The sequence below is a fragment of the Ascaphus truei genome, chromosome 1 (assembly GCF_040206685.1).
Source record: "Ascaphus truei isolate aAscTru1 chromosome 1, aAscTru1.hap1, whole genome shotgun sequence".
In the NCBI taxonomy this organism is placed as follows: domain Eukaryota; kingdom Metazoa; phylum Chordata; class Amphibia; order Anura; family Ascaphidae; genus Ascaphus; species Ascaphus truei.
Window position 1 is genome coordinate 441,227,957 of NC_134483.1, and position 22,372 is coordinate 441,250,328.

General features: G+C 41.9%; 1 protein-coding gene across 14 annotated transcripts in view; it reads right to left on the minus strand.

Moving 5' to 3' along the window:
* The window catches only part of BLTP1 (bridge-like lipid transfer protein family member 1), a 214,038-nt gene that overhangs the window by 127,844 nt on the left and 63,822 nt on the right, over positions 1–22,372 (minus strand). For all 14 annotated transcript variants that reach the window (XM_075615910.1, XM_075615968.1, XM_075615957.1 and 11 more), the window contains exons 9-19: positions 13,879–13,958; positions 12,862–13,012; positions 10,952–11,108; positions 10,031–10,109; positions 9,457–9,548; positions 7,404–7,521; positions 4,946–5,101; positions 3,880–3,977; positions 2,136–2,305; positions 1,901–2,007; positions 1,430–1,638 (exon numbers count right to left, since the gene is read on the minus strand). In XM_075615910.1, the coding sequence (XP_075472025.1) occupies positions 1,430–1,638; positions 1,901–2,007; positions 2,136–2,305; positions 3,880–3,977; positions 4,946–5,101; positions 7,404–7,521; positions 9,457–9,548; positions 10,031–10,109; positions 10,952–11,108; positions 12,862–13,012; positions 13,879–13,958 (1,417 nt within the window). The remainder of the gene's footprint in view (positions 1–1,429; positions 1,639–1,900; positions 2,008–2,135; positions 2,306–3,879; positions 3,978–4,945; positions 5,102–7,403; positions 7,522–9,456; positions 9,549–10,030; positions 10,110–10,951; positions 11,109–12,861; positions 13,013–13,878; positions 13,959–22,372) is intronic.

Genomic DNA, 22,372 nt, shown 5'->3' on the forward strand with positions numbered 1-22,372 from the left:
AGGCTTCAATAATGCTTTCAACTCCAAGCCCACTGATTTTAATTCCACTAATATATTCCTACTCCAGCGGTATCTAGAAATAGAAAAAATATTCCCTGTAGAGTGTTGCAAAAAGGATTTGAGGACACACATGAACAATCATTACCATGAGAATAACATGATTGTGATAGAAAGGAGACCATGGGAGAGTCTATAACCCACACTGCAAATATGGCCCAGAGAACACACAGGGGGAAACAAATTGAATGAAAAAGAAAATCAATAATAGGATGAAAACAAATGTTCTCCTTCATGTAACAGGAGTACATTTTAAGGTCTCTAGAAAAAAAAAGAAGAAGTAGACTGGGAGTCATCAAAGTGGGTTGCTGGGTATCGTGCCCGTTCTGCCAGTTACGGCCACCAATCAGCTACGGTTAGTTCCAGATCGGGTGTGATACCACGCATTGTGCTGTGATGACTTCCCGACCTTAAGATGGAAAAACTGCGAGAGAGAGAGAAACATATAGACCGTTTTCCCCCCCTTGCTGAGGGACTGAAGGATTTCCTTAAAGAGGAATTCTAGCAACCTTCAATGCTATCAGCGACTGTGCTAATGAACACTAGCTACATTAAGATTAGTAGGTCAGGAAAAAATAAATACTGGATATGAACATGCAATACTGCCAAAAGAGTTCTCTCTACCTCTCATACTTTAAGAGGTGTTGATGAGCCTGGTACTAATGAAATGGAACTAAGCACAAATCTTATGATCCGTTAGCAGCTCTCCCAGTTCATTTTATACACAGCACTGTTCAAACCAAAATCTACTTTAACTTAAATACATCATGAAAGAGTGGCGAGTGTAAAGAATGGCGACTGTATCAGGGAGACTATATGGTTAATATTTTGTCTTGCAGAATCCCATGCTTGTCTCTTACGGTTTATAGGCTCTCCAAGGTGGAATTATAAGCTGTATATGATTCTATTCGGTCAGATCCTTCTATCCTAGGTAGCTGGTATTTTCAAAGGAACTTTCCCCCCTGACTTATTTGAGATGTAGACAACACCTGCAGGGAGTGGAGGGATGCCCTTAAAAAGAGTTGAGGGAATTGCTCCTTTAAATGCTATCTGCAATACCGCCACAATAGGATATATATTTGCAGATTCTCACATCTCGGTGACACTTAACATTTTACCTCGTCTCAAAACGAAACGCAAAGCAGCCACAATACAAAGACCTGAACTACGTTTACTTTATAATTTCTAAGGCGACTTATAACAAAGTAATAAACCCACAATAAAACCCAAGTGATTCCATTTTTCTTTTATGTTCTTTTCGAATATTTGGAGGGACTGTTTCTTTCAAGTAGTTATAAAGAATGTTCTTCAGAAACAGCAGTAATTCGTTGTGTGGAGTAGTAAGCCCGGGCATCACCGAGTAAGCTCATACCTTTATTGATAGAAATGTCCGCAACAAAGGGCCGTAGAAAACAACTTGCGAGTCAGGGGAGAGCTCCAGCTCCATGTGCAGTTTATCCGGAGGCAGCTCTGAAGGGTCAAGGGGAGGTCTGCTGGACGCTGCTGGAGAGGAGGACACTTTTTCTGATGCTTTCTGAGAAGGTCTTAGCATAGACAGCATTGATTCTTCCATTTCTGATACTAAACACAAAGGAAACAATAGGTTAAAATGCAGCTAATTTACTGTCAGTAGGGAGTTTTGGCCCTCTCTGTATAAGTCATATCTATAACCGGCACAGACTAATTTAACTTTATTAGTTTAATAGTTGAAGTTATGTATATTTACCAAATACAGGGGAGGGGGGGGCTAGTCAAGCCGCCTAACACTGGAGGTTACAGTATGCCTGCTGTTTCACTAGACATCAATTCAAAGTCTATTGCCGCATATTAAAAGTACACTTACATGACTGCTTCAGTTGTTCATCAGCCTTTTGGGGATAGATTGGATGCCAGGTATAGTCGATGATTAGTACTACAGTTGGGACTGTCCAGCACTCCACCCAATCAGCCCTTAACAGAGAAAACATGATAGGAACATGGGTCTAAAAACCCCTACATCATTCTGCTATACACATAAAAAGGTTTCTATTGCAGAGCACATTGAATGATAGGAATCCTGATGCTTAAAGGGATCTCACCCTACTTGTGTAACATTTCTCCATTTTGGCTTGCAGGTTTTTTGGGCGCTGTGATTCTCTGCTGAGTCTGGGCTGATTTTGTTCGGATGACAGTCTTTCACCAGGGTGAGGAGTGAATATTTACTTGGGTGGCAATCCGGGAGAAACAAATGGAGGTCCACATCGCCTCCCTAAAATTAAAGATTTAAATAGCAGATGTCAACTCACAAATATTTATATCTCAGAGACCCTTTATAAAATATCCCTTTACCGGACTGTCACATTAATGCCATTTTTCTGTTCAGCTGTGTTAATTGTACAGCAACCAAAGAGTTAACTTTCAGTTTAAAAAATACATCTTATACCTGTCTGTGGTTTTGTAATTAATGTCCCAATAAAACAATGTGTCTAAAATTATAGTGACGGGTGCCAGGTAATGTACAGAGGTTAACTGAAAAGGGCATTGGGTAAATTCCTGAGATTGAAATATGGTTGGCAGGTGAAGGGGGGAAAGGCAGAGAATTATAGGGTATTTTATACTCCGTGATTTGAGTTGAAAAAACACTCTTCCCCAGCCAATAATGTCACATGAGATTGATGAGTTAAAATCGGACACGCCCTCAAACGTTTGGACTGCGCGTAACAGGAGCAAAGTTTGAGGCTAAAAACCATCTATTTTCTTTATCAAAAAGTAGAATTTAACAGTGGGGTGTTTTATTCCAATAAACACGTGAATTCTCAGAATGTCAACTGCACGACCTATGACCTCCTGGAGGGATCTGATATTGTTATGTGGTAGCGTATCAGGCTTTTGCTTTATATCCAGTTATGTTGTGAAACGGACTGCATTATTATATTGTATGTCTTTGTAACTTTTTTCTGTAACTAAGCAGTGTAGCACTTTCGTATTTTAAACGTGGAGGCTATGTCATGCCCAAGGAAAGCTATTTTGTCAGCTTTGGAGCGCAGGACACGGTCTGAAGTAAAGGGAAACGGTGCAGAAAGACGACTGCAAGGACCTCTGCTTTCAAAAGCAGTCCACGCGGTGTCAGAGGCGTTTGTGGCACTCAAAGGGTTACTACTGAAAGGAACATATTTTTTTTATATATATATTTAAAAACAACATGAGAGGAACATTGAAATTAAGCTATTTTCAACATCTGGACTCTAAAACCAAATGTCTATAATCAAATTACTTGATTTATGATGACAATGCCAACATTAAATCCACTGCCTGCTTCACATTTTAGAGGTGTGAGCACACAAAAACACACACCTCACATTTCTATTTACCTACCTACTGTATCTTAGCTGGTGTCTTTTTGTCACCACTCCACTTGATGACTCAATATTTCATGTGCACTGTACCCTTCCCATTAGAATATACTGTATATGATTCCTTCTAACTGTTCTGTGCACAGTACACTTGAAGGTTTTGCAAATTCTGTACACTATGTGAAGAGCTCTAATGTCGCTCTGCTAAAAGGTATCAAAACCCTACATTGAACCTGCTTTTCTCCAGGACCAATACGGGTACCAGAATTTTAAGTCCATTATTTTAAAATAAAGCTGGGAAAAATCTCAATTTTATTTTAAAGAAATGCGATCAGTGATGCTGCAGAAAATAAAGTGATCTATACTGTAGGTTAAAGACGAATCTAAACTTTTTGCAGTAGTACTAGTGTATTACAAAATAATTTCCATAACACTACAGAATGTGTAATCATACCATGCTATACATAAAAATGCAGAAAATGATACCTACCCTTAGAGAGAATCTGGTATTGCACGTACTTGGTATAAAATCAGTAAATGGCAGAGAGAAATCAATATTGAGTGTTTCTCCACAGGCTGCAAGATACACTATAATAAATAAAAAAAAACCTCTATAAACTGGAGGGGAAGAAAATAATCAATAAGAGATTCAATTCCCCATCCACGAACAACACACTACAATACAAAATAGATTGCAGACATACTCATGTATACTATTAAATGTGACTGCTGTGTTTGGGCTTGGTTAATTGGAGAAAGCCAGTGAAAGTGAATGTCAAGTCTCAAAGAGCCTTCAAGCAATCACAAAATCACGCGTGCACAGAGGTTATATCTTCATCTGAGAAGTGGTATTGTGGAAATACACAGTCATCTACTGTATTTTGAGGTACAGCAAGCTAATGTAGAACATGAATGCAAACATTCAGTGGTTGCTGTGGACAGGGGGCCAGACATGTATGGACATGTGATCGCATAGGATTATTTATTTAAATAATCTAAAAGTGCATTTATGGAAGTGACTAGATATCAGGCCTCAAAGTAAACCTTCTAAACAGTAGTTTCTTCTCAGTGGTTTTGAAACTTAACATGCTGCACTATATCACACATACATCATTTAAGATGTATAATGAAGAGTAACGGTATGATAAATAACCAAAGCTCGATTACGCTTAGAGGAAACAGGACTTGAAGTGTCTCCATTTCCTAAACCAAAACGCAATTAAGAACATAAGAAAGGTAAATTTATACTTAAAATTACTTTATAATGCAGTACTCTGGTGGATGTATCAAATAGGGCAGGGATGCCCAACTCCACTCCTCAACCCCCAACAGGTCAGGTTTTCAGAACATTCCTGCTTCAGCACAGGTGGCTCAATCAGACGCCGAGTCTTCGACTGAGCCTCTGATTGAGCCACCTGTGCTGAAGTCCTTATAACCTGACTTGTTGGGGGGGCTTGAGGACTGGAGTTGAGCCCCCATGAAATAGGGAATGCTTCTCTGAGTAATCCTGTGTCATGTCACATACTTCATCATAGACACAAACAGGGAGGCCTCACCATTTTCTTGCTGTTTAGTAGAACAGTCAATCCAGTTCTGTTGATTTGCTGCCCAGATCATTTCAAACTGATGAAACGTAATCTTTAAATTCCAGGTATATGGGACAAAAGAAAATAGATCTGGTGCGCTGTCACTGGACCAGTCTTGAATTAGATCTAAAATTATACAGGTGCTGGGCATTATCACTCAACAATGTCATAGGAAAACCAACCACTGCAAACATTATCATATTTATTCTGCAATGTGGTGCTTAAAAACAACAGCCCCCCCCCCCCCCCCAAATGGAGTTAAAAAAACCCACCTTGCTTAAACAGGGGGTGCCTCAGATCTCATCACTAGTCCTCCAGGGACTCCCCATTTCACGAGCACCTACACAATGTTTTATTGTCTTCTAAATAAACTACAAACATGGACGACAGGGTCACCAATAGAAAGCCGCAATATCATTATTTACTATTGGCCACAACACTAAAGCCCTGAACCAGCGGCCATTTTTTGCAGGGTGCCAGACCGCGAAACTGGGCACCACAGAGCAGCAAGCTTCTTTTTTTCATTTAAAATCACGAACCGCACGGATTGCTGCTTAAAATATTACTTCTGCATACAAAGAATTAGGGAAACGTTCAGGGTATTACTCTATGGTCCTTTTTCAATATGCTGCGAGCTGGCTTCTTCATGTCAGGAAAACCTCTGAAGCACTGTCCACTCATTTGAGGTTCCTCTGCATTAACAAGCAGTTTTACAGCATTTTGAATAGTGGACAATAAAGTAATGATGTCTCCTCCAACACTTAATGCAAACATATTGTACTGTACTTAATTATGCTGACATCATTAGCCAAAGAAAGGGGAAGCTCAAAGCAGCAATACTACACCCCTCCCTTCCTTTTTTTTTTTTTTTAAATACATTTTTCCATGTAATGCATGTTACACTGTATAATTCTATATTATTACCCAAGCTGCAATCATTTGGTACTCATGTTATAAATCTGTAAAAATCGTGATTGTGTGCCTAACAAAATGGCTGCCTTCTACCTTTGTGTTGCAGTCTGCGAGATGCTGCAGCTGATATGTAACATTATATTACCAAGTGTTACACATCTTTCAGCGCAATAGACAGTCTGCAGTTTGGTACACAGCAATAGATCTGTTTGCGATACTTTATTGCCAAAGGGCAGAGCGAAAAAGGTCTGTGTCATAGCCTGTTTCAAAAGAGCGAGTGAATATGAGTTTCTAAATCGTTGCTGTAGCAACCACAGAATGAGCAGTACATTTAAAAAATATGGCATTGGGAGTTAAAAAGAAAAAAAATGCAGACTATTATCAAATACTACAGAACTGATTTTAAAAAAATTGTGTTTTTTTACGTTTTGCCTCTCTAACAATTATAAAATAGGATTACAACTTCACACACCCCCCCCCCCCCCCCAATAGAAATGTATACATTTTTACACCACAACTAAATTTAAATGTTACTGCGTGAGAGTGAACAGGACACTATTTTGAGACTGCCACTCTTTTAATGTTCAAATACAGCCTTTACGTTTTTTCCACTACCTGGGTTCCCTGCTTTTGTCCGCTTAGGCTTTCCGTGAGTGCCCCAAACCTCCATTGCAGATTTGCTGTTACCTTCTGGTTTCGATGGCACATGGAAAGAGGAGAGGGGGGGGAGGGAGGGAGGGGGAGGCTTCTACACCACCGCAGACGAGCGGTTTTCACAACCACAAGATCCAAGCTTCACTAGAGGATCTACATTAGGAGGTAGGAAGATTTATTCTACCTCCAACGGATTGGATTTTCTTACTTAACGGGACTTTATTAGTGGGGTTTTACTCGAAGGTTAAACTGTTGCAATGCAGCCTCCAGGACCCCATACTATTCCCTGATGGACCTTCTACCATTCCTCCCCTCGGTCCATTTCTACTTTCCCTCACCGGATCAAACGCACTCCAGCACGCAAGACAGCGCTGTTCTCTATTTATAACATGAAGGCAAATGAAAATTCTTCATATGAAAACTAGGTTTGTTCACCTGTGCCAATCTATATTGGATATTCCTAAAACCGAGTGTTGACAGTGGATCCCGATGAGAAGTTTGAGAACCTCCTTCATCGGCACCCTTTAATAGGTGTTCTTGACATGCAAATTTCATTAACACATAGTACAGTCAAATATTGCCCCATTTTTAACCTACCAGGCACCCACCATATTGAGTTAGTCATCTTTGAATCAAGTCCACTTATCAACATAGTTGAATAGCCTCAATGGATAGAAAGCAGATTGCAGAGATATTCAATGCTAAAAAGGTTTAGAAAATCACCTGTCTTTGCCCATATTAGAAATATTGTCACCAGTCCATCACACATTAAAAAAATGTGTTTCGTACATGTTTGAATTTTTTCCCATAAAGGAAACACGCAACAAACCAGTGAAACCTAGACGTAAATTCAGGTATTTACCTGTGAAGAAGTTTTTTTGGGCAAAGATAAAGTGGTATGTCGCCTTGTAAACCTCAAGTTCGCATTGCCATGTCTGTGGCATGTTCCAAACCTTGGGGAAGCTAGCATTTATATGAAACTGCAAATAAAGAGAAGATTATTAATAACAGAATACAGTACTTACAATGGTAAGAAAATGTTTGTGAACCCCTCCAGATTTTCACATATTTCATTAGAACTTAATCCAAGTCCTAATAATAGATAAAGATAACCTGATCAAACAAATGAGACAAAAACATGATCCTTTTTCAACATTATTTATCCACAAATTATTCAACGTCCATGTGTGAAAAAGTATGTAAACCTTTAGATTCAGTACCTGGTGGCATCTCCTTTGAGCAGCAATGACCAACTATGCTTTTCCTGTAACTGCTGGTCAGTCTCTCACATCGGTTTTGAGGAATTTGGCCCCATTCCTCCTTACAGAACTGCTTCAACTCAGTGACATTTGAGGGCTTCCTTGCATGGACAGCTCGCTTCAGGTCCACTTTGACTAGGCCATTCTAAATTGCAGAATTTCTTCTTCTGCAGCCATTCTTTTGTTGTATGTTTGCTTGTATGTTTAGGATAATTTCTTGCTGCATGACCCACTTTCGCTTCAGTTTACGGATGGATGGCCTGACATTCTCCTCTAGAAGCTTTTGATACAATGCAAAATTCACAGTTGTGTCAATGATGGCAAGCCGTCCAGGTCCTGAGGCAGCAAAGCAGCCCCCAACCATCACACTCCCACCACCATGTTTGACGGTTGGGATAAGGTTCTTCTGTTCGAAGACAGTGTTTGGTTTACGGCAAACATAAAGTTTCTCATTTAAGCCAAGAAATACTATCTTTAAGTCGTCTGAACATTGTTCCAGAAGTCTTGTGGGTCATCTATGTGCTCTTTTACAAAATTCAGATTGGCAGCAGTGTCTTTTTTTAGAGTACTAGTTTCCTCCTGGCTATCCTTCCATGAAAACCATTTTTGATCAGTCTTTTTTTGAAGTTGAGTCATAAATACTCACATTAACCAAGGTGAGAGAGTGGCCTGCAGATCCGTGGATGTTACCATGGGCTTCTTTGTGACTTCCAGGATGATTTGCCAGTTTGTTCTTAGAGAGATTTTGGTATGACGACTGACACTGTGGTCTTGAACTTTCTCCATTTCTAGACTATCTGTCCGACAGTGGATTGGTGGAGTCGCAAACCCTTAGAAATTGTTTTGTAACATTTTCCAGACTGATGAGCATAAATAACTGCTATTCTGAGGTCCTTAAAGATTACTTTTGATCATGGCATGACATGTTTCCACACACCTGTATAATGAAGACCAAACTCACAAAGTTTCTGATCTTTATATAGGGTGAGGCCTCCCGAATTCACACCTGGAAATCTACCTAATTACTTAAACACCCGATTCTAATTATCCCCTTTAACTTATCTGATAAAAGCAGGGTTTCACTCACTTTTGCACTTATCCTTACTCTTAATTACGCAACATTTTGTTTCAAAAGACATGGAATTGGTTAATATAAACCCTATTGAATATTTAAGAAAATACTGTTTTTGCGTTAAGAATGTTATCATAGAAAAACTATGGAATTCCCGTAATTATCATTGGGGTTCACAAACTTTTTCTTGCCACTGTATGTGGGCACAACTTAGACAGTGAACAAAGAGCTTCCATTCACCAGAACACACTGACACTGTGCTGAAAAGCCCCCTCCACTTAGTAAAAAATTGACTTTAAAGTGAAAAAGTTTGCATAATTTATTTAAACACAAGTATAAAGGCATGATAAAAACTCTTATCCCATGTAAAGCAGGAGTAAAATAAAGAATTGGATTCAACTTCAGGCTATGATAACACTGACGATACTACAGTAGAATGTTATTTGTTTCATTGGACAAACTACATTGTTTATTGTTCACATGCAAATTCATACTGATACGCACACTGGCAGCAAAAAATTAATCTAATAGATAATTGACCATGCTAAAATAAAAGAAACAACAATCAGGTCATTTGAACTTACGGCTAACATTTCTGCTTCTAGCAGGGTCCTGAACTGCATGCTAGTCGTGGTGTCAACATGTAGCAACTGCCCTTTAATGGTCGGGGAATAACCTAATTGACACAAACAAAACAAAAAATATCATAAAGGTTAATCAAAATGTAATTGGTTTGGTTTTCCTTAACCGAGGTGCACAGTTCAATTGACTGGTTTAAGAAGTTCAACTAAAGTTTATGTAGCTGCTTTTCAAGCCATAAAAATCCAGCAAGACGTGGCACTGTCCTTCCTTGCCGGGGCTCTGGTAGCAAAAAGAGCTTAAAAGAAACAAAAGAAGAAACTGAGTATCAAACACTGAAATCTAATACAGAAAGCAAGCACTGATTGTACTGTATATCTCTTGTGTTTTACAGCCACTGGTCACATCTGCGCATGCATCAGGTCCAAGGTCTTTTCCCCCTATATTGCTCCAAAGTTATTGTCACGCAAAAAGCTAAGGTACGAGGCCGAAGGAAAGGAAAATACCTTTATGGGCAAATACTCTCCATTATATTGAACACTACACAATTATTGACATTAACCTACATAAATTTCTTACCATTTTCAGAAACGGTCATGGGGATATTTACTTCCAAATAAGATCCTGCCCACACATTTACATGTACTGCATTTGTTTCCTGTAAAAGAAAACAGCCCAACTTATTTCTGGTAAATGTTCATATAATGAAAATCCTGTCATGCTTCTAAATAACTTTACAGTACACAACTATAGTCACAGAACATATGGAAAAAATTACACAAAGTTTTAAAATCGGGAGCCACGCTCAGACCACGTTATAAGCGGATATGCGTTGTAGCGGATCGCGCTATAACGGGGTTGAGTTGTACTTCCCTATTGGCATATTTCTGCGATTCTCTCCTTTACATGCGTCACGACGGAGGACGGAGGCAGAAGATGTTGGTGACCACAGGTCAGAAGAATGAAGGAACACTGACCAAGGAGAGACTGGATGTCTCAAGAGAAATGAAGAATTAACTACCTTTTGGACCTTTTATTCACATTGAATGATCTGAGTAATAGGATTCACTTGCTGATTTTGAGTTACACTTTTTAGACACTAGGTTTTTATTTAATATACGGTATGTACACTGTCTTATGACGTGATGCACCTTTTGGTATATACGAGTGATTTGGGGTATAAGCACTACATTTGGATAACTATTCTCTACTTCGTCACATCAACTTCCAAATAATTGATTTCACATTTTTATTTATCATATCTGCGAATTCACCATTTAACAAAATTATAAAGCACTTTCACTATCACTTGGTGGTGGGTCTCTCACTATCTTCTTTCACTTGTATTTAATATGGTTTCACTTTTGGGAGCGCATCTTCTCTATCTACTGTTCTAAATTTTCCAGACATAACCAGAACATTTACAGATGTGCTATTTAGTCAATTTATATTATACCATTATTTACCTACAGTACAGTACTGATTATGAAACATCCTTACCCTGTTTTTGGTAAAAAGCAGATCTATAGTAGCATTTGCAATGATGTTCATCCTTAGTTCAAATGCCTGTATCTGCCTCAGCTTTCCAGGCTCGGCCATTTCTGAAACTTTCATAACCTGGTAGTCTGGGGGGAAGAAAAATCTCCACAAACAGTCCCTAAAAAAGTAAAAGTAAAGAAGGAAAGCAGAAAATTAACATTTTACCACTTCAGGGCACTGAGGTTTCTACAAAACAATTTAGATTATGATGTGAGAATTAAACTAATAAGGAAGGAAGGAAATGGGAATGAGGAAAAATATGTAAAGATGGAGATTGTGGAAAGTGGTATGGCATCAGGATAACTACTGTCCTCCTGCTGGTATTGGGGTTGCCAGGTGGCCGGTAATAAACCGGACTTTCCTGTATTTGGACACTGTCCAGTAAAAAATTAGGGAATACTGGACATGTATGGGTCCGGTATTACCTTTCTGGACATGTATGGGTCCAGTATTACCACTCTGGACATGTATGGGTCCGGTATTACCTTTCTGGACATGTATGGGTCCGGTATTACCTCTCTGGACATGTATGATTACCTCTCGGGACTTAGTGATCTGGCCGACTTGGGGCCGCAGACTTTCTCCGATCATAGCGTGAGCAGGGCAGTTGCTAGGGGGCTTAGCAGTTTCCTCCATCCTGATTGGCTGCTGCTGTGTAATACAGCCAATCAAGATGCAGGTGTCAGGAGCTTGGGGGAAGGGCCACGGTGGAAGAAATAGCGTGGAGCAAAGAGACGTGATGTCATGAGTCTCTGTGTATTTGTCCTGGTGTGTGTTTCTGTGGTTGTTCTGTGGGGGAGAAAATGAGACAGATGGGGAAGGAGAGAAAATGAGAGGGATGGGGAGGGAAAGAAAATGAGAGGGATCGAGAGAGAATGAAAATGAGAGAGATGGGGAGAGAATGAAAATGAGAGAGATGGGGAGAGAATGAAAATGAGAGGGATGGGGAGAGAATATGAGAGGGATGGGGAGAGAATATGAGAGGGATGGGGGAGAGAAAAAGGAGGGATGGGAAGAGAAAAAGAGGGATGGGAAGAGAAAAAGAGGGATGGGAAGAGAAAAAGAGGGATGGGAAGAGGAAAAGAGGGATGGGAGAGAAAAAGAGGGATGGGAAGAGAAAAAGAGGGATGGGAAGAGAAAAAGAGGGATGGGAAGAGAAAAAGAGGGATGAGGAGGGAGAAAATATGAAAGGGAGGGAGAGAATATGAAAGGGAGGGAGAGAATATGAGAGGGAGGGAGAGAATATGAGAGGGAGGGTGAGGGAGAGAATATGAGAGGGATTGGGAGAAAATATGAAAGGGATGGGGGAGAGAAAAATGGGGATTGGGGAAAGAAAAAGAGGGATGGGGAGAGAAAGAGGGATGAGGAGGGAGAGAAAAGGAGAGGGGTGGGGAGGGAGAGAAAAAGAGGGATATGGGGGGGAGTAAATGAAAGGGATTGGTGGAGAGAAAATTAGAGGGATTGGGGGAGAGAAAATGAGAGGGATTGGGAGAGAAAATGAGAGGGAACAGACAGAGTGAATGAGAGAGAAGGAGAGAATAAGAGGAAGGAGGATGAGATGAGTGGAGGGGGTGAGAGGATGAGGGAATTGGGGTGTGAGGGGACGTGGGGTGAGTATGACTGCAAGTATATTATTTATACCAATACGTCATTTTTTTTTTATATATATATATATATAAATCTCACTGTGTGCGTCAATCTGCACCGTTTCACAAAAAAAATTCTATGGAGGGTGCACTACACTTTGACCATCTAATGGAATTAGAGAACAGTGTGTGAATAACAGAGGTTCACTGTGGTTTTAGTAAGCTTCAAGAAAAAGCCGTTTGTGTCTTGTGTTTCTCCCCTCCTCTAACAAATTTTAGACATACCTCTGTCTATCAGCCCAGGGCCCGTAGTTAAAGTCTGTTCCCTTTCCACAAACAATGTCTAAACCCCAACATGGGGGCAGGTCTTGCAGCTTTGCATCTTCTGTGCTGGCGTCATCTTCAACGTTTTCCCCTGACACTTCTGGAACAAGCCCTTTAAAGGAATTCAACAAGTTTCACTCTGTACTATATTTGAAGCAATACAAATATGAAGCTAATGAACAGAATCATAATTCCTAAAAAAAATTGCACAATCTATTTTAAAAATGTAACCTGTTAAGAAACCTTCACTCCAGCCAGATGAAGCAGGAACTACGTCAGCTGTATGTAGAGGTCACGAGGCGCTGCTACGTGAGTTGCTATTGGTGGAGCAGTGATCGGTAGGAGAGAGGAATACATACAGGTGACGGAGTTCCACGGGTCCGGACATGGTACATCTTCTCCTTCGGCTGCATTTCCGGATCTCCCGGTCACCACTCGCACCATTTAAAGCTAGTTGCAAGTCTTATTCTGTTATATTGAAATGTATTTTTATCATTATGTAATGTATGGTCCGGTTTCCTTCTCAGTGCGCTTGCCACCTCTTTTCTCTTTGGCTGCATTGTGAGCTCCTTTAAGGGGGTCTCACGTTTTAGGAGATTGTGGAGCACCCCCTGCGGACGGCTGCAAGAGATCCGCAGTTCATCACAAACACATGAGACAGCGCGAGCGCGGAAATCCATATATAAAGCTCAACTTAACCCTCTAAGAAAACTGCAAAGCTTCAGTATGGAGGAGCTGCTGGTAGGGGGGGGGGGGGGGGGGCGGGAGGAGGGGAGATAGGAATAGGCAAAGTGAAGAAAAAGTCCATCAGCAAAGTGATCCTGAATTAGTTTCAAGTTGACGCTCATTCCGCACATCAGAGAAGCACATTTGACAGGATATATAAAGTGACAACATTACATCCATCTCTGAAATGGATTAACTGTAAAGCCAATTATTTATATCTGCAGCTATTTATATCCTTCAGCAGCAGATTACCTGGCTCATCCATGTAGTAGTAGATGTCAACATCATTAGACTGCATGACCACAAAACCTTCTCCCATGAGCCTAGGGGGCCTACGACAGAGAATAGAGAAAAGCATGTAATACACGGCAGGTAGCATTTTGTCAATTTAAATGATAATCTAGCGTTAAAACCACTTTCGCTAGCAAAAAAAGCACACAAAAAAATAATGACAAATACCTTCATTAAATAATATTGAAAGAGAGAACATTACAGGTTAAAGATACACACCAAGATCAAAAATCCTCTGAAGCCAATGTCTAATTTGTGTCCATAATGGGACTATCCGAGGACAAGACCACAACATGTGTAACAGGTTCGTCGATGCTCCACACTGTCTTGGGCACAGAGGAGAGCATCCTGGTCAAACCTTGCTAATTTCTGTGGAGTGAGATACCACCTCATAAGGACTTTATATGCGTTCTCCTTTAAAGTAGTGCATATCGAGCTTTTAGCTGCTGCTATTACAATAGCCAACCAATCTTCTTCGCTCACCTCTTCTCCCAGATCTGCTTCCCATTTAACCATATAAGGTAATTTATAATTTTCTGTAGAGTTTGAACCGACCACTTCTTTATACATCTGCGATATAAGTCCCTTTCTATTTGTCTCTCTTAGACAGAGCTTTTCAAACGTAGTCAATGGGGGAAAGGGAGAATGTTTATTATAGAATGCTCTGATCTGAAGGTATCTAAAAAATTCCGTATGGGGTCTCTCTTTGTCTGATCTAATTTGTTCAAATGTTTTAATTTTGACCTCACTATTCCTCCGGATCCATGGATATTCCTTTTGAATAGACCTTGGCTGGGCCTTTCCAAAACAGGTAACAAATTGATTATGCATTTAGCAACAGCCACGAGGTCCGCGATCACGGCACCGTGGAAACAAGCAGAGATTCCAAATATCCCCCAGATTAGGAATAGAATGTGGTATATTTGCCAGATGGAAAAATTAACGAGTTTGGTTAATGACACTGGCGCCAAATTTATAAAAGTCTGGACGCCGTGGTTGGCCCAGACAGACATCCCAGGAGTAGAGAGAACCACAATCTGGCAATGATAGAGATAAATGAAATATGGGTAAGAATAGGAGTAATAGTAAAATAACAGAAGCAGAGTTCTCACACCTGTTATCCGCCTCCCCCCGCCCCCTTTTTTTTTGTGTCTTTTGGTTGTTTTTTTTGCTTGTTTACAAACAGATAACATGTTACAATTTTGTTAAGAATATTTTTTTTTCCCGTTTGAAAGTTCTAAATATGCAATGTTTAATTTGATATGAAAAAATTCAATAAAAATTTGAAGTTGAAAAAAAAAAAAAGATACACAGCAAGAGATAATTATTTGCCAATATGTTTTATAAATGACGTTTATTTTAGTTTGTATTTGCCTCATTTATTGTAACTTGCATCCCTTTACCGGCTATCAACACTGGAACGCACTTTCCTATCGCTGGAATGTCACCGCAGGAATATGGATTTGGATTATGGAATATGGATTTAGTCCATCGTTGGTGTCAAAACTGAGCCTGCTTAACTGTGGTCAGAAATCACACCTGTTCAGCCACCACATTTATGACTTCGGTATTGGATGTCTAATATAGACTAGTCCTGATGCTTATATCTGTTACTGGAGTACCAAATATTACAAAGGTATAGTGCTTTGTCTACACTAACCCCGCTGACAATGGGGGTCTTATCATAAATTGCACAGCAACGCATGGCATAAAGAGCTGACTATTAAAAACGAACCCATAATGTACATGTTTAAAATGCTGCCCAAGTTCACTTGGCATGTTACGTGGCATTTGGATATTAAAGCTTTGAAAAAAATGCCCACTTTTGGCGTTCAAACAATAATGAAAAACTCCAAATAGTTAAAGTTAGACAGAGGTTACCGGGTGCACCAGGAGACAAACCGTCATTTGTCATTAGCACAAGGTGAAAGTAAAGCGGTTCTCCCAACAAAATTATTTTATTCAACCGCATGGTGTAAGACCAACATGTCAGTCACAGCAGCCTAACCCTGAGGAAAGGATGTTGGTCATTCACCATGCGAATGAATAACAATTCTGTAAATTCAATCTGTTGGAGTGTACGGAGAACCTCTCTATAACGTCACCATTTACATACTAAACACACAAACCTTTTAAATGTCACAGCTGCTTGCTGTATGATTTCCAACACATTTACATTTTAGTGATAATGAAAAACACAAAGAAGAAAACAAAACTGAAAGTAAAAGGTACAACAACTTTAGGAGTCCTAAATAGGGTGACCCGATGTCCCGGTTTAGCCGGGACAGTCATTTTTTTAAGGTTTGTCCCGGCTGCCCCACATTCTTTAAAATGTCCCATTTTTTTTCTGACTGTCCCGGTTTTGACCATCAAAGCAGGGGGGGGCAATAAGGAGAGCAGGAGGAGAGCGGAGGCCGGCTTTGAGCTGCAGAGGGTGGGGCAGAGTTAGCTTTAGCGGAGCCCCAGCAGTGAGACCCGAAAGTGAGTCAGTGAGAGCTTCTGGTGTTTGTTGCAAGGGCTCAAGATGGCTTCTCCCCCCACCCATGTTCCACAGTGACAGGTAGGATCCAGAATGGGGAGAGAGAGAGACAGACACAGCATGGGGAGCGAGCGAGTCAGACACAGCATGGGGAGCGAGCGAGTCAGACACAGCATGGGGAGCGAGCGAGTCAGACACAGCATGGAGAGCGAGCGAGTCAGACACAGCATGGGGAGCGAGCGAGTCAGACACAGCATGGGGAGCGAGCGAGTTAGACAGAATGGGCAGAGGGACAGAGACAGAATGGGGAGAGGGACAGAGACAGAATAGGGAGAGGGACAGAGACAGAATGGGGAGAGGGACAGAGACAGAATGGGGAGAGGGACAGAGACAGAATGGGGAGAGGGACAGAGACAGAATGGGGAGAGGGACAGAGACAGAATGGGGAGAGGGACAGAGACAGAATGGGGAGAGGGACAGAGACAGAATGGGGAGAGGGACAGAGACAGAATGGGGAGAGGGACAGAGACAGAATGGGGAGAGGGACAGACACAGAATGAGGGAGAGGGACAGGCACAGAATGAAGGAGAGGGACAGGCACAGAATGAGGGAGAGAGAGAGAGACAGAATGGGGGAGAGAATATGGGGGAAAGAGAGAGACACAGGGAATGGGGGCGAGAGACAGAGAATAGGGGCGAGAGACACAGAATGGGGGCGAGAGAGACAAAGAATGGGGCAGAGACATAGAATGGGGAGAGACAGAGAATGGGGCGAGAGAGAGAAAATGGGGGAGAGAGAATGGAGAAGGGTGGAACGAGACGGAAGGATGGGGGAATAAGAATGGGGGTGTGGGGGTTAACGAGAATGGAGGGAATGGGGGGTGTGTGTGAGAAGGAGGGACAGAGAGGGACGGAGAGACATAAAGGAGACAAAGCGCAGTTGGTGGTCAATTGTTTTATATTTTTTTTAATGTGTCCCGGTTTTTACTTTTGTAAATCTTGTCACCCTAGTCCTAAAGCGACATTTTCCAACAAGCTAACAAGGCAATAATCCTTAAAAGTGAAATTCTAATCATTTCCATTAAGAAACAATATATTTAGGTTTCTCTTTTCTGACAGGATCCCGCATTTCAGCTGTTTATTCGGTTTGTTTTCTTACACCTTTGAACCTTGCCCCAATATGGCACTATTCGATTCCTGCAAAACTCCCTGCATGCCAGAGCACCAGGGTGGATAAAGACAGGGCACTTAGTCTGTAGAATGTGCTCAGCACAAAGTGACATTATACAAAATGGAGGCGTTTAAGGAATGAAGACTTTCCCACCCTTAAGATTATCACATGAAAGCTCTAATTTACGCACAACTTAATGTGACAAAATAGTTTGCCATCACCAACACACAGTGATATCACACAAAATGGGGGAGTTAAAGTTAAGGACCTGGCCCTTCCACACTTCAGTTTGCCATGTTTACAAACAAAAAAAAAAGAGTTATTTTAAATACTAACAGTATTGAACACCCCAGATTTCACAATTTAACACCAAACAAATAAGCTGTGGGTTCATATGGGTCCTAGAAAAGACAGCCCCTTTAAGTCATGTGTCAGCTGGGGCTGCCCTAAATGGAGCTGGGGAAAAAACAGTCGTTGCCACAACCTATTGCAAATAAAATGCTTCCTGCTACGTGATAAAAGATTTATTTCTGCTTTGTTAACACAGTGACCTAATGAATAAGAGTGTTCTGAAAAGGACCGCACCTAACACATACCAACACGGTAACTCGTAATGCATCAGTCACTACGAACAGTGTTCATACCACAACAAAAGGAAAAAAAGATGCCAATCTGCCTTTTGACAGTTTAAAATAAGGCAAATGTCAAATCATCTAATGAAAATAAGTATCATAGTAGTCTTAACATAGTAGTGAAGCAGGGGATGTCCAGAGCTGTACCCCAATAATTATAGCTCCGGGGACCCCCCATTTCCAGACACTTCCGTAGGGGGCGTCCGTAGCAGCTCCGCTCAAAGGGATCCCATATTGGCAGTGTTACAAAGCTCCCACGTCCTGCGGGCCAATAGGAAACCGTGACGTCCTCAGGTTCGGCTTCCTATTGACCGGCACCCCTTTTGAGGCGTGTATCTTGGGAAGCAGGGCGCCCCCGGAGCTGAAATGAATGGGGTTCAGCTCCGAACACCCCCTGCTTCAAACCAATGTTAAAAAATAATAAATAAATGGCATGAATTGTTCCTTTAATCATAATGCAACTGTTGGGATGAATCCCGAGGAATGAAGAAGAATTTTGCAGCACAAATGTTACCTTCTTTTTGGGTGCTTAGTTTTATATTTGTAAATATAACCTCAAACTGAAAGGCATGTGAGGCGTCTCCCAGGTAACCTCATTTCTGAAGGGTTCTGTCAAGACCTACTTTGAAAACTCTACTTTCTACTTGTCCTAAATTTCCGCATTATTCATCAGTTCTGTCTGGACTTTTTTTACATACCGACGTGCTCAGGGAAAAGGCTGATACAAGTCTGATAAAAAGGACAAAATATTCGTGCCTGATCGCAATGCTATTTTTGGATGATGCGTCAGTATTATTCACATGTTATAAACTTGACATTTGCTTCTCCCCTTTCTTTTTCAAACAAACCCTTTTTTGCTTCTACAGTGGATTCCAGGAGTCACATATGGTTTATTCAATTTGTAACAAAGGGAAATCACTTATGTAACACTTGGTGTCGAATTTTTTTTTAAGTGGTTTGATTGAAAATCCATTGCATACACCTTGATCAAGTTCAGCATTGTAAGCATAATTGTAAAAGTGTCTACAAGTGGGGTTTTTGGGGAGGGGGAGGGGAAGGGGTGTAGAAAGACACTTTTTGTACAGCTGTCAATCTTTTGGAAGTCACGTCCCAAAATGCCAAGTATTGAGCTATGCAAGTCACACCTTCGAAAAAGGGGGTGGGTAATTGACAGATGTACCACCAATACAGACTTTCTACACGTCCTCTCTCAACACCCTAAAAATACTTACCTGTCTTGGGGGGACAGGTGGAGGGCGAGAGCATTAGGGCTGTATTACCTTAAGAATGGAGTGGTGGAGGTTGTATTATTGCTGCGGGTGGAGTGGTGACTAGGGACCATAAATTATATTTTGTGTTACTTAAGTATTTCTCTTTCTCTGAAATTGAAGACTTCTGGAAGATTTGACTTTAGTGTATTGTTGGAATGAGATTAAAATATAGGGTTTTTTTCTAAATAAAAAGATTTTCAAACCTTTTAAGAAAAAATGGTAGCAATAAGATGAATTAATTAGATTACCCCTCCTAAAACATGTTTAAGAACACCAATAAGATTTACTCCATTCAGCCCTGGAAGGACTAGTTCAATTAGGAATGTTATTTAACACAAGATGCTTTATTTTGTCATGAATAAGTACCATGTGCCATTAAAAACCGTTTTTTTTTTTTAATATGGCTTTGACTTTGTGTCCTTGTCATATTCTCATTACACGTCACAAGAGCGCCGGCTATAAAAAAAAAAGCAGAAAAATCACCAACTTTAATTAACTTGCAGAGGCCCAGATCCACAAAATGGTGCTACATTTAGCACACATTTCTACCTGAAGATTAGCACGATTTTGTGGATCTGAGAATGCAGTTTTTGAGCTTAAGGCACAAGATGTAAGAATGAGGCTCTTTACATTGAAAGGGAAACTGTATGGTGCATGCTGGGAAGCTCAAGGAAATGGCTGCCTAGCACGAGCTCCTCAAGACTCCGGATTTAGAGTAAGCAAAAAGCAATGAAAAAAACATCTACCAACCTCACGAACGTCAAGGAACAGTCATCCAGCTGACCCAAGATGTATCCGAAGGTATCAGCAAAGAAAAAGAATAAAACGGCTCTCTCTACATACTTTAAGCACAAAACGGCCATGAAGACAACACGGGCTGCAGAACAAATCTCAAGTGAGGGCTCCGAATCAGAGCAGGAATCAGACCAAGCAGGAATCAGACCAAGAAGAAATGAACCAACAAGTCACGAAAAAGAATATAAAAAATCTGCCCAGCGATCTCAAGATCTGGCTCCACAGCGAAGTAAAGGAAATAAAGAAGGAGCTCACCTCTCTAGGCAGCAGGACAGATGCCCTAGAATAGAGGTTAGAATCTAACCTCATCTAACCGTTAGATGATACCATCACGGTCTTAAATAAAAACGTAAAGAAAACTGAGCAACTAACGAACCAAATGATAGAGATACCGGACCGGACTGAAGATGCAGAAAACAGGGACATGAGCAACCCGGGAGTGGGGGGACCAACCAAGACTGGACGGAGAGACAGTCCAACTCCGCTCCCGGCTGCAGGAAGCCAGAGTCGCATGTGGCCCAATTCGAGGAGACGTTCGCTCGCCTGCGGCCTTTTTTCCGATGCCCCTGGGAGTCCAACCAACCCTTCCCCGATGGCCTCCGGCCCGATCAGAAGGCAGCGGAGCTTTGGGAGGAGGGGACCCCCAGCCGACATGGAGACAGGACGGGGGGGGCGCCCCACTTCAGTTCCCAGTCGTGTGAGGCCCAGACCACGCGAAGCCCAAACCAAAGGGACGCCCATTACACCTGCGGCCTTTCCCTGCTGCCCCTAGAGGCCCGACCAACTCATCCCCGGTGGCCTCACACCTGATCCGGATGGCGGGGGGCTCTGGGGGAACCGGAAAGGAAGGGGTCGTGGTTGGGGCGGAGTGGCGTCTGGTGGGCATGTCGCTGCTCTTGGCCCGCGGGGTGTGGCCCAAATCGAGGCCCACCCCCCTCCCCCTCTCATCTGCAGCCCTCCCTCTGCGGTCCCTGAATAAGCGACCAACCCTCCCCCGGCAGCCTCCCATCCGATACTGAGGCGGGGGAGTGCTGGGGGGGGGGCCCAGGCCAAGCCAGGAATGGGTCTCAGGGGCATGTGCATCGGTTCCTGAACCACGTGTTGCTCGGGTGTTATGTGAGGCCCCGGAAGGGGAGCGCGTGCTCCCACGGGCACAGAGGGAGCGGGGCAAAAGACCCGGGGGGAAGGGGGGGAGTCTGGAAGAGGTGGATGCGGCAGGACCTAAGAATGTGGACCGCCCATGACACCACCCCACCTGACACCACAAGGATAATATATGTATAATCCCATACAAATGTTTTAAACTGTCCCCCCTCCCTCCATCACCCTCACCCCTTCCCCAACCACTCCTCACCCTACCCCAATTCTATCCCCCCCAACACCACAAGGAAAATGTATGTGGGGAGGAAGGAGAGAAAGGGGGGGGAAATATATATAAAAATGGTTGAACCTGTCCCCACGCCTGATCAAGAGGTGGCAATCCTCATTCTGGAGTGCTACAATATATTCTAAAGTACAAGTTATCCCGCAATCTTCCCAATGGCATTGTCACCAATTTCCCATAATGTTAAAGGATTTAACAGCCTTGTAAAAGAAAAATAGCAACGGCTGACCACAAAAGAAAGAAAGCGTATATTATTCTACTACAAGAAACACTAACAAAACGAGCGCCCCTAAATGCTTTGACAAAAACTATCACCAACTTTGACATATCTTCATTCAAAAGTAAAAAAAGGGAAGTTATAACTCTAATCCACAACCAAATTCCCTTCATAATTGACTAAATTCAAAAAGATTAAGGGCCTCATGCAGTAAGTGGCGCAAAGTCACTTTTCGCCCTTTTTGCGCCAAAAAATGCATACCCCGATTTAGAAAGGGCCGAAAACTTGACGAAAAGCAAAAAAAATGCCACGTTTGTTCGATGGTTTTTTTTTTCCGCCATCGGCGCGGCGAAAAGGCACTTTGCGCCTCAACTAGCCATGTTTTGAAACCCGCTCAATTCTAGTAGTGGCGAGTAGCTTTGCTCCGCTATTCGCCACTCTAGAATTGAGATTTTCACGGTAATCCGTCTCACCCAAAAAAGTTGACACGTTGCTGGGGAGAGGCTG